This window comes from Pavona decussata, unplaced genomic scaffold (assembly GCF_977016875.1).
Source record: "Pavona decussata unplaced genomic scaffold, jaPavDecu1.1 SCAFFOLD_62, whole genome shotgun sequence".
NCBI classification, from domain to species: domain Eukaryota; kingdom Metazoa; phylum Cnidaria; class Anthozoa; order Scleractinia; family Agariciidae; genus Pavona; species Pavona decussata.
Window position 1 is genome coordinate 77,639 of NW_028145483.1, and position 18,903 is coordinate 96,541.

At 36.2% G+C, this 18,903-nt stretch overlaps 1 protein-coding gene across 2 annotated transcripts in view; it reads right to left on the bottom strand.

The window, feature by feature from the left end:
• Nucleotides 1-18,903, bottom strand: part of LOC146478818 (ATP-dependent RNA helicase DDX24-like) — a 36,959-nt gene that overhangs the window by 9,870 nt on the left and 8,186 nt on the right. For both annotated transcript variants that reach the window (XM_085111581.1, XM_085111580.1), the window contains exons 2-6: nucleotides 5,599-5,764; nucleotides 3,512-3,672; nucleotides 2,109-2,333; nucleotides 1,569-1,679; nucleotides 769-893 (exon numbers count right to left, since the gene is read on the bottom strand). In XM_085111581.1, the coding sequence (XP_084967707.1) occupies nucleotides 769-893; nucleotides 1,569-1,679; nucleotides 2,109-2,333; nucleotides 3,512-3,667 (617 nt within the window). In that variant the 5' untranslated portion in view covers nucleotides 3,668-3,672; nucleotides 5,599-5,764. The remainder of the gene's footprint in view (nucleotides 1-768; nucleotides 894-1,568; nucleotides 1,680-2,108; nucleotides 2,334-3,511; nucleotides 3,673-5,598; nucleotides 5,765-18,903) is intronic.

Here is an 18,903-nt window from a genome sequence, read left to right on the forward strand (position 1 = left end):
ATGGACAAATGAAATTAAGAGTTACAATGTACATTAAACTCAGAATAAAGTTAACACAAGTTTATCCAAGGCTCTTGTTTATCAGGTACTAGACAGGTAGAAATAAATGTTTAGTTTATCAACAGCGTTGACAACTGAAGGTAATTTGGCCAACCCAAAGACATTTGAACACTGACATTTCAAGCGTTCTAAAGCCCTTCGTCAGAGCAAATCAAGGAAATGTGGGTTGTATGTGTTTAATATAATTATAGTGTGCAGTGGAGCTATGTTATTGGTGGGTGCATAGTAACATGGAAAACAAAAAGTGTTTACTGATTCCTTCGGGATTAAGAGTGCCAATTTGGAAGATGAATTTGTGTTCGAAAGTTTTGCAGGGTAGCCTAACTTCTAAGTCTCTGGCTCCTTGAAATTTGACTTAGAAAACGGCCTTCATTTCATGATCCTTCATTGATTGAATTAATAATCATGCATCTAACAGGTATACCATAGCAAAACCCTGTAATTTGATTGACTACACTACTCACTACTTATTTTGCAATCACAGATGGTAAACAGACTTCACAAACTTCAAAATGTTGATGGAATGAAGTGAAATTTTTCATTTTGATGGAATAGGAATAAAGATTTACACTAAAGTGGTGTGTGCAAGTTGGTAAGGGATGCCCCTTGATCAACTATCTCATGGTAGAAATCTGACACTCATAATCATTATAATTGCATAATTTGATGCAGTTATTATTCAATTGTTAATTAGATTTCCTGCAATACCTTGTCCTATGAATAAGGTCTAAAATTGAAGAAAGTTCTTGAAAATGTCCTTGTTCCACCATTCTGTCTGCCTCGTCAATTACAAGAAATCTGAGGAGATCCAGCTGGCAGACATGTTCCTCTCCCTGCAATAATGTATGTGTTGTGGTTTGAATATTTTATTTTTGTGACTTAATTTCATGGATCCGGAGCTACGATATCTTGCGTTCCTGGTTTACAAAACTGTCTGATTTCGCGGTAAAGATAGTTCCCGCGTTCCTAGCTACATCTCATGATTGTTTTGAACTAAATGGAAGCCAACTACAAGAGCCACCCTCCGTTAGGCTCTCGTTTCACACTGTGTTTAGGCGACCACATTCTACTTCAACGCGTGTCATGCCATTCTAACGGAATCGTTACCCTTTTAACGGGTGCTGGTTTATTCTAACGGATCCTAACGGCTTCTCTAGCCGTGCTAACGGATACAGATTGTTTGCTAACGGTTATGCTGTCCAGTCTAACGGTCTGATGCGAACGGCTAACGGATACAGTCATGTCTTTTGCTAACGGCTGCACTATCCGTTCTAACGGCCGAACGCTAAGGTCTAACGGTTGGGCTTACGCCTCTAACGTTCTTAAGAAAACTTTCTAACGGATGACTAACGGATGCTTAACGCTTTTGCCCGTTTAACAGATAAGCGTTAAGGTACGTTTTCCAGTGCACGGTCACAATTGTTTTTGATTTAAAAATGTATTGTATCTCACGCACAGTGCACTACATGTACTAGGCATTTGTCAGGCAATTTACACGCAGCACTCACCTCTGATATCAGATCCCACAGTCGTCCAGGAGTGGCCACTATAATCTCAGGACTCTTACGCAAAAGTCTTTGTTGCTTCTGTGGAGCCATCCCTCCAACCACAGCCACAATCTACATGGATGTATATAGATACTATTACATACATTTTTCAAAAAAAAAAAAATTAAATTAAAAAAAAAAAAAAGCTATCAGGATCTAAAAGAATTAAAGTGTTACAAGCTTTCGATTCCTTTGCTGAATCTTTTTCACGTAAGTGAAATGTTAATTCAAGCCATGAGACTTGAGGTGGTGTGAGTCACATGATAAAAATGTCCAAGAAGCCTGCTGGTAGTTCGTGATCCCTGTCTTGATTGAAAGCGAGACCCTGGCACTGTATCTCGATGGCCTCTCTGAACCTCCCTCTCAAGACATCAGTTTCCCTTATGATGATTTTTGTTGAAGACATGCCCAGGGAGTGTCCTGAGTTCTGGTGATTGAAGTAGAAGAAGTACTGACAGCAGCTTGGAAAACAGGGTACAGTATTTCTGATCAGGCCTTTACCTCTAATGAAGTGTGCTTTGCAGCTTGCAGGAGGTGAGTTCTTATTTGCAGGGCTAATTCTCTTGTTGGTGTCATAATCAGAGCCAAGAGAGGTCTTTTGATCTTGTCACTGCCTGAGCTGTTGCTTATACATATCTGTTTTCCTTCTTCGGATTCTTGGCTACCCTTTTGCTGCAGGATGTGTGTGAGAATTGGAATCCCAAATGCAAGAGTTTTACCTGATCCCTGTCAGACAACAAAATTAGACGACAGTTACTCACGGAATCCCTAACAAAAGGGAACACCACATGTTAAATAGAGCTCAATTATTGAGTGTTGGAAGTAATTTCATGTTTACTTCGGTTCTGCTTTACTACAGTCCATGACTCAGACCTGCCAACTCTCCCAGTTTTCAGTCTCCAAGTTTTTCATCAAATCTCTTGGTCTCACGGTTAGACCACCAAATCTCCCGGGAAATACCTACCGTGGCCTTTTTCAAATTTTTTCCCATTAATTTCATTATTTTCGAGATGTCAAAATGGAAAATAAAACAAGAAGTGGATTTAGTGTTCTGAGCCGTTCTTGATATCTCAGATATGTAAACAGAGCAATCAAACTGATTTATATTTAACGAGTACAGCATCGTAATTGGTCAGAAATCAACCAATCAAATTGCACAATGCATGGTAGGTAAATGCTGTTCTAACCGAGAGACGTTGGGAACGTTGGGAAGGGCTGTGGGTGATTTTCGGAGAGTATTCAGACATTGTTGAAAATGACATTCTTACAATGCAAAGATTTCTAGATGTCTCCAGATTTTTGTACTCTGGGGGTTGGCAGGTATGATGACTGGTTTAGAAAACTTGCACCACTTTGTCAACCAGTGAAAGGCACTTGACCAAAACCAATCCTGTGCTTGTTGCCAGTTTCATGTACATGTACATGTACGGCTGTATTTGCTTTGAATTCTGATATCCCCTAATACATGTAATTTGTAGCAGTTTGTAGGAAGCCAGGCCAATGGCTTACTTTCACCCAACAATACAATACGATCATCTGAACAAAGAAAAGTTCAGCACAACCAGGTAGCAGTTGTCTGAAGTGCTGGCTGCTCAGCAGTCTTGCTCTCTACCAACTGAGCAAATGTTAACTCACAAACGAGCCATTTTTACTTACCTCTACATACATCTACATTGTACACTTAAGTAATGAATAACAGGGATTTCGTGCATCAAATTGTGGTGGGTAACCAAATATGACATTGTGAGACACAAGCGGCCATAAAATTTTGCATTGACTTATGTGCCACATCTTTGTTTGATCGGGGGCTAAGGGAAGATGTCACAACAAGTCTTACTGTACATGTACTTTCACAGAGAAAATAAAGCCAAAAACAAAATGTAAAACTTAAGTGTCTAACATACCGTTTCTGCAGCTCCTATAATGTCTCTGCGATGGAATATTGCTGGAGGTAGTGACAGTGACTGTATTGGAGTAGGGCTTGTGAATCCCTGTTCACTCAGAGACCTCTGTATCTCTCTTGGAACCCCAAGACCTTCCCAGACACTCTCATCTAACATTATTTCTAAAATCCACAAGATTAAAGCCATAGTTTAGTAAGCCCTTAAATTCTACTTTAAAAGTGTACACGTATGATAGAATACGGTGTACAGCTTATTGTAGACAGTAGTTGACTGTTCTTTTTTATTCATACAATGATGGCGTCTAAAACTAAGAAACAAAACTGTGTTACAGTACTGTGCAAATTAAAGTAATGAGAGCGAATTTCGACGAATTTCGTCGAAATTCAGCAAAAAGTAGCGAAAAACAGGGAAATTTCGAAGGGCACAAAACTTGAATGAATCTTCCGCGAATTTTCAAAGCCTCTATTGTTTTGACACACTTGAAATTACGGCCTTGTCGGCGAAATAGAACTCGAAAATTCGATCGGTATTTCGAAATTTTGGAAAGTCAGTCCCGAATTTTCGAAGAAGAATTCGATTTTTCGAGAGAAAGGTATCAAATTTTCAGCAAACGATTCTCTTAAAATGACGCTTTAGCCATTCAATTCACTCGAGGTTTCATCTCAACAACAATAGATGGGTACGTAATCATGGCAACCGTAGTTCAAGAGCATACCACCATACCATCGCTCACTGCTCGACCGTAAACCATGTACACAAAATGTCACGCAGTTTGTTTTATTCCGGTTTATCTGAGGAGGATTCCATGTCTTACCAACGTGTTTAGCAAACTTTAATATGAGAAAACATTTACCCAGAACAGAAATAGAAAGTGCACTGGATAAATTTGTCGTTGCAGGTGGTAAAATCGACAATGCACAATCGGCCGTTCGCTTCACGATTGCTTTTTGTTTATACCCTTTTTTAATACCATCTACCAGATTAAGTGCCCCACATCCCCGTCAATGTTTATGCGCATCCTGGTTTTGAACCCAAATTGAATAGCTTTACAAAATTATCCGCGTTTTGCGGTATTTGAGTCGACAGAGATGCCCGATTTAAAAGTCACGATCTTTTTTCAGATTAAATCACATTCAATTAAAATGATGTTTTTAGCCGATGTGAAGCTTATCTCTACATGTATGTATGTCCCAAAAAACTTTCCTACTGTAGAGCAAAAGAAATATGCGCGGTAAAATGAAAACGAATACAGTTTATGCATGTCACAGTGTAGCCTTTGGGTGATACAGTGTAATGTTTATCTTACTGTACGAACATCACGAAATTTCCATGTTCCTTTCGTTTCTTCGAAAATTCCTCGAAGTTTCCTCTTGCTTATGCGAAAATTCTTCGCTATTTTGCTCATTCGAAACTTCGTTTCGTCGAACTTTCGTTAGCTTTTCCGAATTTTCGATTTTCCATGCAACATTTCTTCGAAAGTTCTTTGAATTTTTGAAGAAAGATTTGCGAAATATCGTTTGAAATTTCCTTGAAAATTCGTGAGAACAAAGGACGAATTTCGACGAATTTCGTTCTCATTACTTTTGCACAGTACTGTACATGTACATACTGTACCCTGTATGGCTTACCACCAGAGAGTCATGATCAATAATTATTATTCATTTCAGTGATGTAACTGAGGCAAGTGGCTGGACCACTTGACCCAAACAGATTGACAAAGATGAAAGACAGAGAGAAGCCTAGAAACTAGGCAATACAAGGGTACATGACTTGAACTGAAAATTAGCAACAAGCACTCAGAGAAAACTACAGACAATTGCGCCAGACAAAGAGAGGAGTTCCAGCAAAGGAAATACTAGTAATTTTTATGCTCTTTCCTGTGAATTGGATGAGGAAAGGTCCATTTATGTTGCAGACATCGGATGAAAGAATACTTGTATAAGAATATACATGTAACATGATTACTACAATTATTTTTGACTAGTATGGAATGAAGTGATGGGATGAAAATTAAAAGTGGGAAGTGTAAATGAAGTCAAATTTACACCCTTGAACAACAGAAGTTAAAACATTGAAGTACAATGTACCTTCTGAATCTTCTGCCTTTCCATCGTCAACTGAAGTTTCCTCATTCTCATGTGGTTTTTCTTCATTTTCAGTTTTCTTTTTCCTTTTCTTTTTCTTCTTTGCAGGTTTCGTTTTCGTTTCTTCTGATTTCGACGGTGTTGTGGCTTCAGGGCAATCTTCATGATCCTAAAGTTAAAAATACACAATATACTGGACTGTGTCAAGGAATTTCTCCTTCAAACTTCTGCTTATCACTATCACAGATCAGAAGGTGGAAGTTAAAATATAAAATTTAAAAAATATATATTAAATAAAAGTAAAATTTAATTTAAAAAAATTGACTTTAAACCCATGATGGAAAGTTGAAACCATTCCCATATCCATTCCTGTACACAGCTTTCAACTCTTGAAGGGAGATGTATTATTACTAAAATTAATGCTTTTTGTAATAAATAATGAAAAAGGCCAAATCAGGCTCAGATATTGTTAAATGATGCTGAATAGAGGACGAAAAGGGGATTGCCTTAGCGGAAATAATTGATCCAAAGATTAAAAAAAAAAAAAAAAAAAAATTCATCATTTTTATACAGTAGCCCAGAAAGGAGAGACCTGGGACATTTTTCAACCAATCTCAATTCTCCCCCCTTTCAGCATAAAAACCAAAAAAAATCAAGCAACAGCCAAAATTAACACCAGAAAGCAATTAAGTAGTATATAAAAATCAGAAAAAAATCAAAAATCCGACCACTTTTTCAAAAAAAAGTGTCCCAAATCAAGTAAACGTGCTTCACAACATTTTAAGAGGAAACCGCTTAAGACTTCCTTTCTTGTGGCGAATTGAAATATTACATCAGCTTTAGAGGAAGTCAAAAGTAAAAACTTCCTAACCGAAGAAAAATAGTATCACGTTTGTTCGATTACATCATGTTAAAACCACTTGATTGGTCATCCTTTGACAGGATTGACTTCCTTTTTCTTTTATAAAAGAGCAATCAACACATTTTCGCATCAATTTTAAAATGGCTGATGATGGGGAAATGTTGTGGGATGACACTTGTGGTACTGAATTGCTTGGCGTTGCAACAAATTTAACTATCTCTAAAGAACAAGAAGCAATACTGAAGGAATATATTAACTACCACGATGAAATGAAAACATTTCTTGAGACCTGTCTTGATAAAGGGCAAAAAGAAGATGAAATCGCGGCGAGTGTTTACTTCAAAGAAAACAAACCAAGCAAACCGAAAGCGAGTCTTGGAAACTTGTTTGGGCACAGAAGTCGGAGACACCAACAAACTGTGGAAGAAATGCATGAATTTCTGAAATCAAGAATCATAAATCAGCAACTTCAAGAAGCAGAGCCTGCTTTTAACTCTTCTGTTTACCAAAGTTGGGAAGAAATTTCACTTCAAATAGAAAAACACATACTCTTCGGTAAACATAAAAAAAATCAAGCTCTTGTTGCGGACATCAATCTTGGTCTTCTCTTGGAAAGTGGATCACAAATTTATCAAAGGGAAAAAATTATCAAGCGCGTGACTGGAACTTTCGATAAGTGGATTACAAATAACACAGACATTTCTGTTCGTCATGCAAGAAGACTTAGAGCTTTGGCAAAGGCTTTACAACCATTTCCACGCTTGAAAAAACTTGATTTAACAACAACAGAGATGTGCAACAACCTATCAAATATTCTCAAAGTTCTTGAGATTCCTGAGTTTAAAACCTTTTGGTCACAAACAACTTGAAACTTTTTTTATCGTTGCCAAGAAAACGATGCCTTAGAAACAGCGGCCATAAATGTCCGCCGTTGCCAAGAAAAAAAATGTCATTAAAACTAAATAAAATGATTTTTATTTCATACGCTTGTGATGTTTATTTTTCACCAAACTAAAATTTACATATCTTCTTTGGATATGTAAATTAATCGCTTTTAATTTTTTTCCCGCAAAACAAACAACGAAAAACCACCCGATCTCTTCTCAAATTCAACTCTTAACTCGCTACGTCGAGAAGGGATCCGAGTTTTTTTTGATATTTTTTTTTAATCTCCTCTTTCAAGGCATCAATATCAACTGCCTTCATCGGTTCGCTTTCGACTGTCGAATCCTTTCTTTGTTTATTTCGAAGACGCTCTTTCATCGAAAAATATTTTTCAATCTCTCGCAAAATCGAGTCAAACTCGCCATCAGAAATGAATCCATCCTTCAAAGCTTTCGAAATCAAACGACTCACTGACAAATGCGACGATTCAGCGAGAGAAATAGTCTTTTCATGTTTTCGCACTTTATTCTCGCAATTTTGACTCCCAGCCATTGAAGCCGATGATATGAGAGTCGTGATCAATGCAGTCAAACTCAAAGGAACTCCAACAGCAATCCCGATTCCACTCAATGAAGTTCCAACACTGCTTGATGCCAACACGGTTGTCAAAAAAACTGAAACTGATGTTATTTTCGAAGCGATTGATTTTGCTCTCTTGTACTTCTTGCTGACTCGTTTGTAATGAGAAATTTCGCCTTCGAGTTGTTTTTGACAATCACAAATCTTTTTCAATCTGAATTGCGCAACGTCGCTTCGCTCGCTCACTTCGTTCGCTTCGAGAGAAGGATAAAGTTGTGGCGCACTTGGAATAATATTTTGTTCACTCATATTTTATTAAAAGATCTCAAATAATTTCAAATTCAAATCTCAACGGAAGCCCATTAAAATCGATGACCTCACCAGTTTCTTCCGTCACTGTGATTCGCAAAGAATCGATTATTTTTTTCCCACCTGCTATTTTCCGAAACGGGCTATGTTTTGATGAATATTCAACTCTTTCGAAAGGACTTCCTTTGATGTCAAAACACGCCAAAACATTTGAAGGTTTTTCATTGAAAACATTTTCCATTTTATCCACGAGATCGCACTTGATAAAGAGGTTGTTAAATGAAACCAAACGATTGATGGCAGTATCTCCTTTTTTTAATGTGTACCGTCTCTGAGCTTTTGGTATGTTGTTTTTTTCGAAATTCTTGTCCTGACTGCTATCAATCAAGTCAAAAAGATAAGACAGGTCACGGTCGAAAATAATTTTCCTGCCAAGAGGATTTTCAATGGCAATTGAACCTTTTTCATGATCGTTAAGTTTTACTTTTATGCCTTCTTTATCAAATATTTCCTTCATCTTTTTTCCCAGTGTGTCAAGAGAGTAATTTCCGGGGTAAATCCTTTTAACAGAACCAACATTTTTGTCATCAAATATACCGATTTCTCCTCTTTCTTTCAAATTGTACCAAGAATTATAAAAAGAGCAACTGATCAACCTGATGAACCCAAATTTTTCAATTGGTTCATCAAAGTAAACCGTGTGATCATTTGAATTTGTCAAAACAGTCAAAACAACCATTTTATTTTCAAAACATAAAAAATGGAAAACTTGTTAAAATGGATAGATTCCCACCCAAAAGAAGCAAAAAGACTTTCCGAACAAGCAGAAGAAAAAGCGTGGCGAAACTTCAAAGCCAAATTTCCCAACGCTGACCTCAGCAAATTCGTTGCACAAGTGGATATGACCGACAAAACACACGCAACAGCTCAAATAAATTTGGTTATTGTTCCCGGTCAACATTGGCAAATTGTTTCACCCAACCCCAAAGATTGGTCTGTTGAAATGAAGAAAGCTCTTGGATTTGGAGGCTTTCCAATCGAGCTAATTCTCAATTCAAATCCTTCAAATCCAGTTCCAGCTGTTCCATTTTCAGACAAAATCCCCGAATCTTTTGGGGAAATCCTTAACCAACCAATCAAAATTTTTGTAAAACCCAACGAAAGCTTCACAACAAAATTCCGAGAAATTTTCGCGAAAACAAAGATCACCCACAAAACAGCAAAAGAATCAAGAAAATGGCTGAATCAACCGAACATGGACCATTGGCCGCAACAACTCAACTTTGCCTTTTGGTGCGCAACAACAGCTTCTGGAATCTCAAGACATCTCGTCAATTCACTCCCACCTCAAATCAAGTCCTTTCTTCTTTTCCACATTTATTTCACAACAAGAAGGATTCTCTTCGAAATGGGAGGAATTCAAAGTGAATCTGCTCTCCCAGGTGATCCCACATTCAGTCAAACTGAAAACAAATTCGACATTCCTTCATACAAGAGAATCTGTGCAGAATTTCAAATCTCGCCAAACGCAGATTTCAGATTCACCTTTGGTCAAAATTTTGGACTTGGATATGTTAACATATTTTATCTAGGAGAAGGAGACTATGCACAAAAGCATTGGACTTATCCTCCAGCAACCCTTCAAAACCCATCAAGTCAAAGATTCTCCGATGAAGGCGGAACTGACGCAAAAGGAAACAGAATTGATTTCATCAGAAACGATCAAGGAGCTGACAAACAATTCGAATTTTTCATGTCAAACGGACCTTTCAATGGACTTTCTCAAGCAGGAATGGCAAGAATCAATCAATCAATTGAAGCATTCGTTTATTGCATTCTTGGAGCACAAGTCAACGTTAGATCATCAATCCTTGGTGAATTTGGAGGCGCAAAGGAAGCTCAAAGAGAATTTCTCGTCCTCATGGAAGATGCAATCAGACAGCCTGACTTGTCAAAAAGCATCAGTAGATATCAGCTTGCGATTGATGAGGCAAAAGTCAGGCTTGATCTTGCCATTTCACCAGGAACATGGTTGATGCCTTCAAATTTTGTCATTAACACTCAAAGCACAGTTGGATACAACAACAATCTGAAAAAAGCAACTGGAAACATGAAACTCGGAGTCAACTCTGATGTCAATGTTGACTTAAAAAAAGTTGGAGCCAGGAATATGGATGGAGGACAATCAAAAAACAACAGATCAACTTCGCATTCTTCAAATCCAGAAAATGAAAACAAAAATACAAAACCACCGTCTTTGGATTCACAACAAGTCACAAAACAACTTCAGGAAGCGAGTGAAAACCAAGAAAAAGAAGAATCAAGTCAACACGAAACTTTCAAATCTGGCGTCATCATTGCAGCATCACTCGGAGCATTTGCCATTTATCGGATTTTTCGTTGAGTCCAATCCAATGGATTAAACTCAATTTTTAACTCGCTATCGCGCGCTCGCTCCGCTCGCTTTCTTTTGAATCTTTTCAACCATGAAAACTGCAACAGCAAGAATCAACAGCCAAGCGTTTTTTCCAAGGAATCCAACAACTTGTCCTGCAGTTTTGAAGATGAAACTGACGATTGAACCAATCAATCCAGGAAGAAGTTGACCAAGCTTTTTTCCAAGATCTTTCAAAGCATTTCCAACTCCTTTGGCAACAGATTTGAGTCCTTTTGAGAGCGCATTCACAATCACACCGATTGTTGTGCCAACAGCAAGGAAAACAGCAAAAACTGTGAATCCATATTTCTTGAAAATGTTTTTGATTTTCTCTCGAAGAGGCCTTTCTCTTTCTATTTCTTCAATTTGTGTTCCGAGCCTGGCAAGCTCCTCTTCATTTTCTGCAACTCTTGCCTCAACTTCTGCTCTCAGTTGGGAAGAAGTGTTTTCATCTTCTAGGATTACTTTATCATTTTCAATTTGTTTTTTTAGTTCAGCCTCTCTTTCATTCAGTTCATCAATGGTTTTTGTCGTGTTGAGCCTTTCTTCAAGAGTGTTTCTTTCTTTTTGTTTTTTTGCAAGATCAGATTTGAGTTTGTCAACCTTTGCTTGTTCTTTTTCTTTCGCTTTCACTTGTTTCTGCAAATCCACATTTTCTTTTTTTGCATTTTCAAAATCTTTTTGCAAATTCTTTTTCATTTGCTTCAGTCTTTGCAATTCTGTTTGATTTTCAAGACTCGAACCATGTTCTTCTTCCAGTGCATCAATTTTTGCTTGCGTTTTTTCGAGTTTGTTTCTATAATCTCTGATTTCTTGAGCATTTTTTTGGAGTTCTTCAGCATTCTTTTCTGCTTTTTTCAATTGTTTTTCTGCTTCTCTCAGTCTCTGCCGGTTTTCTCTTATTTCAGAATTATCTTTAGCGATCAAAGATTCAGCATCAGTTCCCAAAGCAGATAATATTTCTTTTGGCAATTGTGGGTTTAATCTTTCTTTTCCTGTTGTTTGCTCTTTGGTCATTAATGGGTAGAATTTTTTCCCACTTTTTTTCATCCTGACTTCTATCTTATCTTTGAAAAACGAAGCTTCGAGTTTATCATCTTCTGCATTTGGGTATAATATACTGAGATCATCCCATGCATCTTTTGTGAGGGATTGCGCTTCTCCCCACGTTTGTCGACCTTGAGTTTCACCTTCAATGAAAGATGTTTCTGCAGTTTTTGGTCTTGCTCCTTCTTTTCCATAATCTCTGTTCATTGTTGTCTTTGGAGTACTTTCACTGGGATTGTTTATTTCTTGATCAGAATCTTCATCATCATCATCATCATCTTTATCTTCATTTTTATCTTCTTCATCAGGATCAAGATCTTCTAAAGGAATGTATTCTGCCATTTTAAAAATAATATATTAAAATGGAAGTCAGTGAAAAAATCAATCCGAATTTTGAGAAAAAAACATCAAACGCTCTCAAGGCAGACAGAACTGTTCACAGAGTCACATTCAACCCAAACAAAGCTTCCCCAGGTGAAACACTCAGGATTCCAGTTCCAAAGCTTCATGAGGGAACAGTCTTGGTTCCAGATTCACTCGCGTTGATTTTTGATTTGCTTGTGAGTGGCCATGCAAATAATTTTCTGGTAAACAATGTTTCAAGAGCGTTGGTTTCCAGATTGAAAATCAAGTTTGCTGGAGAAATTCTCGTTGACACAGACGGTTGGGATCTTTTCAAGCTATGGGAAGATCTTTTTTTGACAAAACACGAACGAGAAAACATGTTGAGTGAGGGAATTCAATCTGAGGCTCTCTCAAAAATCAGATCCAATGCTGGAGACAAACCAACTTCTTCAGTCGTGAAGGAAAACAAGCTCAATGATATCTTCAAAAGCAAATACAGAATCAGACTTGATCACGAAATTTTGAAAGATCACGGAGTTTTTTATCCAAGAGCCTTGTCTGATGAACTGGTTTTTGAATTGACCCTTGCCCCTGCAAGCGGTGTTGTGAAGGGATCTGACGCAACAAAACTTGCATATGAATTGACAAACATTCAGCTTGAATATGAGGTTATTCAAAGCAAAAAGCTTTCAGATGAAGTCAATTCAAATCTTCTCAACGGAGATCGTTTCATGTTTGAGCATGTCACTCATCACAAAACAATCACATTTGCAAAGGGAACAGACTCAATTATCAACGAGTCAATCAATGTTCCGAGAAGATCAATGAAGGGAATCCTCCTCCTTTTCTTCGAACCTTACACTGCAGGTGCAAGAGATTCAGAAAAAACATTCAATCCTGGCATCACAGAGGTGAAAGTTGACGTGAATGGAGTTCCAAACAAGATTTTCAGTCAAGGAATGAAAACGAGAGACATGTTTGATGAAGTTTTCAGAAGATTTGGAAAGGAAAACTCCTCAATGAACGCAACTGAATTCTTTGCTGGAGACAAGTTTGCATTGTTCATCGATCTCAGGAGCATGAAAGACAATGATCTTCATGGAAGTGGAATGAGATTGGTGAACACAAAAGACGGAGTTTATTTGTCAATCAAAAGAAAAGCAAGTGGTTCAGGAAATGTCAAATGCCACATCTTCATCTTGGCTGATGCGCAATTCAGCATTTTGAACAAAGAGCTTGAGAGTGTAGCATATTAATTTCTTTTTGATCAATCAAAAAGAAATTTTTCAAACCGGAGGCAATTCAGTTCCAGGAGGAACAATCATTAACTCTTCTCTGACGAATCCTCTTTTTGGACCATCTTTCAAATAATAAAGAACCGGTTCTTTTTCATTCACAATTGCTCTGTCAATTGAAAAAACTTTCAGAGACCAATTCGGATCAGTTGCTCTTCTTTGACCTCCTTCAAGTTCACCAGGAGCAAAAAGAAACCTCACATTCACTGAAGAATCGAGTCTCTTTTCATTTTTTCCAACAGGTCTTGAATAATTTGGTTTCTTTGAATCAACCACCTTTTCTCTGATTGCGTCAATTGGTTTCTTTCCTGTAAGTCGAGTTGTTTCATTGTTCAATGCTTTCACAACTTCTGGAAGCCTTTTCACCCATTCTGTGGATCTTTCACCAGATTTAAAGTTCATTTCTTGGGAATATTGAAAACTGAAAAGTCTTTCACCCAAAGTTCGATTGAATCTCTCAACAATTCCTTGATCACGGTGAACATTTGGATTTCCTCTTCTGATTCTCGTTTCATGTTTCAACATTTCCCTTGTCACTTCACCCATGAATTCTCTTCCTGGATCAACTTGAAGAATTTTTGGCCATTTCAAAGGTCCTTTGTAAATTTTCTGAAAAGCCTTTGAAACTTCAGAAGAATCTTTTGAAGTGAGAGGTTCAGCAGCTTTGAACCTGCTTGCAACATCAACAACAGTCAAGGCATATTTGAAAATCTTTCTCCCTCTTGGGAGTTTATCGTGAGGAAGAAAGAGAAGATCAGCTTGATGAACTGCATTGGGAAGTTCAACGTCAAATGTTGGTCTTTGGATGTTTTTGGGAACAGGAAGATAAATTTGCCAGATCGCTTGTTTCATGAGCCAGATTTTTGCTTCATTTTCGGGAACACCGGATTCTTGAGAAAGTTTTTTCACTGCTTGAAGGCCTTTCCAATATCCTTTTGGGGAATAATAAATTTTTGAGAGTTTCTTTTTTGACATTTTAAAGGAAATGACTTGCTGCAAATCCAAGAGCCAAGGCTGATCCTCCAACAAAGATCAACTCTCCCTGTTTTTGAGATTCGCTTGGTTTGTAAAAGTCTGAAAATTGGGGTTCTTTGAGATGCTCAATTTTTTGTTGATGAACCTTGTTATAAAGCTTCAAAGCATAATCAGTGTTTGCGAAATTTTGTTTTGCTTCATCTTTCATTCTGTCATTTGTTTGAATCCAATCATTCAATTTTGCACGATTTTCTTCGTATTTTGCGAGTTCTTTTTGATATTTTTCAACTGCCAGGTTGTGTCTCTTTTTTTCCTCAAGTGAGGCTGATTCTGAATCTCCAGAAATAAATTTTGCGAGATAAGATCCACCAACAAAGGCGGTTGCATTGATTATTGCTCCTCCAATCATGATTGCGATGCTTGCCATTTTAACTTGGCAATATTTTTTGTTTTTCAAGATAATCTTTTGTTGCCAAAGAGGCAGCAATGATGACAGTGAATTTCACATAGTTCATGAGATTTGAGGAAGGATCAGAAGTCATTGGTTCCTTGATGACTTTCTTTGCAAGCCAACCAAATCCTGCAGCCAATCCAGTGATTGTTGCAGCATCAGTCATTGTTTTCACGAGTTTATTGTCTGACATTTTATTTGAAAAAACAAATTAATCCATTTGTTTTAATTTTGGAATTTTTTTTGTTGCAGCTTGCTGCGTTCCACTATGTGGGACTTGAGTAACGTTTTGCCTTTCAACTTCAACCATATGATCAATCAATTCTTTTTGTGCTTTTTTTGTTTCCACTTTGTTTTTTTTGAAAAGACTTTTCAATTCTTCCCTTTTGTAATACAATCCAACAACTGAAACCGCAATGCTGGCAACAGAAAGCACTTGAGTGAGTGAAAATGAACTGCTTTGTTCGTTTTTCAAGTCTTCACTTGATGGAGGGTTTTCTTTTTGCGTTTCGATTTTAGTGTCGGCTTTTGCTTTTTTCTTTGCTTCTCTTGCTTTTTTGTTGTGTTCAGCAAGTTTTTTTCCAGCTGCAATTCTTCCTGGATTTTTTGGAACTGTTTGTTTCACTGTTGTTGTGATTTGTTCAGAATCAGGTTCTTTTTTTTCAAGTTCTTTTTCAGAACTTGTTTCAGTTTCTTTAACTTCTTGAGTCTCCATTTTAAATGATTTTTCAATTTTTGTTATTTCATTTAAAATGGAAAAATTAAACAAAGAAGAACTTGAAGTGCTTTTGGAATATTTCAAAAATGAATCAGAAGAAAACAGACAAAAACATCAGCAATATCTTGAAAAAGACAATCTTCAAGAAAATCATGAGTCAACATTTCATTTCTTTCGAAACCAAACGGGAGAAACAAAGACAAGACTCATGCAAGTTTTTAATGACAGACTCAAACACGAGATGAGGTTGAAAGAGGGTATCTTGAAGGATGTTGAAAAAATTGTTGAAAATGAGAGAAAAACACCTTTCTTTCACAAGGTTCTTGGTTATTCTGTTTCTCTTTTTCTTTTGTTGAGATCAATGCAAATAATAATGAAAAATTAATTTGTTTTTTCATTTTTTTTATTTTTTTTATTTTTATATAAAATATGACTCTTGAACCTGAAAAATTCAAATTGATACCATCAAGTTACAAAGGCAACAATTTCGAAAAAATTCAATACGATGGCAAAGATCTTCTCCAAAAACTTAGGGGTGATTTTGTCATCACAAAATATGGTCAAAGACTGCAACTTGTTCTTAAACCTGACAATTACGAGATTTTTGATCGGATCCATCGTTTGGCAGGAAAAGAAAATGTTACTTGTTTTGGTGGTATCGGCATTTCTATGAACAAAAATACTCCATTTTTTGATGAGTTCAACAAAAGAATGGAATGCTTTGCCATTATCAATTACGTCTTCCCCTAGTCTATCCACCTTCAAAAGAAAGCTTCTTGATTTCCTCAGTTAATTGCACGAAACGTCCGACTCTGTTATGTCTTTATAGTCTTACCACCACCGTATGTTAAAAAATCTCAACACAATGTCTTTACTGGTCTTAAAGTCCCAACATATCTCCGAGGAGACCTCTCAGTATAAGCCCGGGGGTTTCTTGAGGTCTCCTCGCCACTTCTTACTTCTTTTACTATTTTTATTTACTCTAAACTTATGTACTTGTAATCCTAGTCTATTATTCATTGTAACTTTCTATGTTTGTATGTCGTGGTGAATGAATAAATAAATAAATAAATAAATAAATAAATAAAGCAAATGTTTCAATGAAAACAGAGAAATCAAAATGCGTGGTTGTGTTCTGGCGTGTTTTTCATCATTTTCAAAGAACGGTGTGCTTCTCAACCTTTATGCAAAGCAAGTCAAAGTAAATGAATTTTTGAAGAATGATTTGACGAATGAAGAGATTGAGTCATTTTTTGATCTTGAAGATTAATTTCATTTGGTTTCCAAATGAAATTTTTTTGAAAAACTCAAATAAAAAACAATTTTTTTTCCAAAAATTCTTTTATCATTTCAATTCCATCCAAATAATCTTTTCTAATATAATCACCCAATGAATCTTTGATTATTTCAATTTCTTCAATTTCAATCAATTCTTTTGCTGCAATATTTTCGTTATACCCATCTGGAGGCGGGGAATCTTCATCAAAATCTTGATAATCATTATGAACTTCATCAAATTTCAAAATTCTTTCTTCAATTTTTTTTTCCTTAGATTTTTTTTCTTGAACTTTTTTTTGAATTGATTTTTCGTTTTCTATTATCCATTCAAGAATTTCAATTGACTCATTTAAAAATTCTCTGATTTCATCAGGATCTTGATAATTTTTTTCATAATTTGGTTCTAAAATTTCTTCAATTTCATAAAACAAATCATCATATTGTCCATTTGTTGCTGAATTAATAAATCTATAATATTTTTCTGAAATTTCATAAGTTTTATCAAGGATTTTTTCAATTTCCAAACATAAATTTTCATAAACACTGAATTGATCGAAAATTTCTTGTTTTTTTGCATTTCTGATTAACCAGTGACACATTAGTTTTTTGTGAAAAAAATTTTCGTTGAAATCATTTTTTGCAAGAACTCTGGCTGATAATGATTGAAGACTTTCCATTTTATTTAAAAATAAAAAAAAAAATTTTTTTGAATTTTTTTTTGAATTTTTTCTCCAGTTCTTTTCAAGTTCTTTTCAAGTTCTTTCACAGGTTATTTCACAGGTTCTTATCAAGTTCTTCTTCAATTTCTTTCACAGGTTCTTATCAAGTTCTTCTTCAATTTCTTTCACAGGTTCTTTTACAGGTTCTTTCATAGGTTCTTCAAGTTTCAAACTGTTTGCTGCCAAAAGACTTGCACTCGCAGCAGCCATGTACTTTCCGTATTTCAAATAAAGACTTCCAGCAATCAAATTGAGTTCTCTGTTGAGAATGAAATCATTTTTCAATCCCCTCAAAAACTTTTCTTGGTCAAGAGGAAGGAAAAAACAAAGTGCTTTTGCACTTGCTTGCAAAAATGTTTCAACAATAGCTCCGCAAGTTTTTGAAGACAAAGAAGCTTCGTATCTCTTGAAATATTTTTCCACATCTTTCTTGGAAAGTCTTTTGATTTGATCTTGTGTGAGTTCAACTCCAATCATTTCCTTGCATTGGCCACTTGCTGCCAAAATGGCAAGATTTTCTCTGTGATCTGTTTCAATTGGTTGGGGTTCAGTTTCAAGAAGCGACATGACTTCTTTCAGTGATTCTTGTTCTTGGATTTCCATTTTAAATCAAATGAAAATTTTTTCAGTTCAAAGAAATTTCAAAAGGATGCCTGAGGGAGAAATCAAGATGAGAAAACTTGACTTCTTTCAACTCTTTCATATATTTTTCCTTTTCATCTTTTGTCAAATCTCCTGCGAATTCTTCGAAGACTGTTTTCATGTCTTTTGCTGATGGAGTGAAAAAAAGAATCAAAGAAGCAATGTTTTCTCTGAAAGGTTTTGCTATGCTTGACATTTGTTGAGTGAGAACCCAAACGCTGATTCCTGAATGTCTTGCAGAAAAAGCGAGTTTCACAAGTTCATTTGTCCTTTTTTTCACATCTTTTGATGAGGCGCAATCATCGAGAATGATCAATGTGTTTGTTCCTTCAAAGGCAAAAGAGATTATTTTTAGCCAGTCATTGATGTGATGGTGTTCTGGGATGATAATGAAAAAATCTTTGTCATTCTCAGCAAAATTATCCCAGGTTTTGTTGTTGACGAATGTTGGACAAAGGAGGAAAATGAAATCAAATTTTTGATTGAATTTTGTTTTGAGAAGATTCACAAGAAAAGTTGTTTTTCCTGAATTTGTTGGTCCAACAATTAAAGCATTGAATGGAATGTTTTCTGGATTCATTTTGTTATTTTATAATGTCCTTTTGCAAACGTGTGGATTCCATCTTCTCTTATGACTCTCTTGTCATCATTTGCAGAAAGAGCAATCTTGTTAACTGTTTCTGTGAAAATTTCGTGTTTGTATGATCTGATGATATTCATTGATCTCATTTGTTTTTTTCCTGAAATGAGACAATCTTTGTAATCT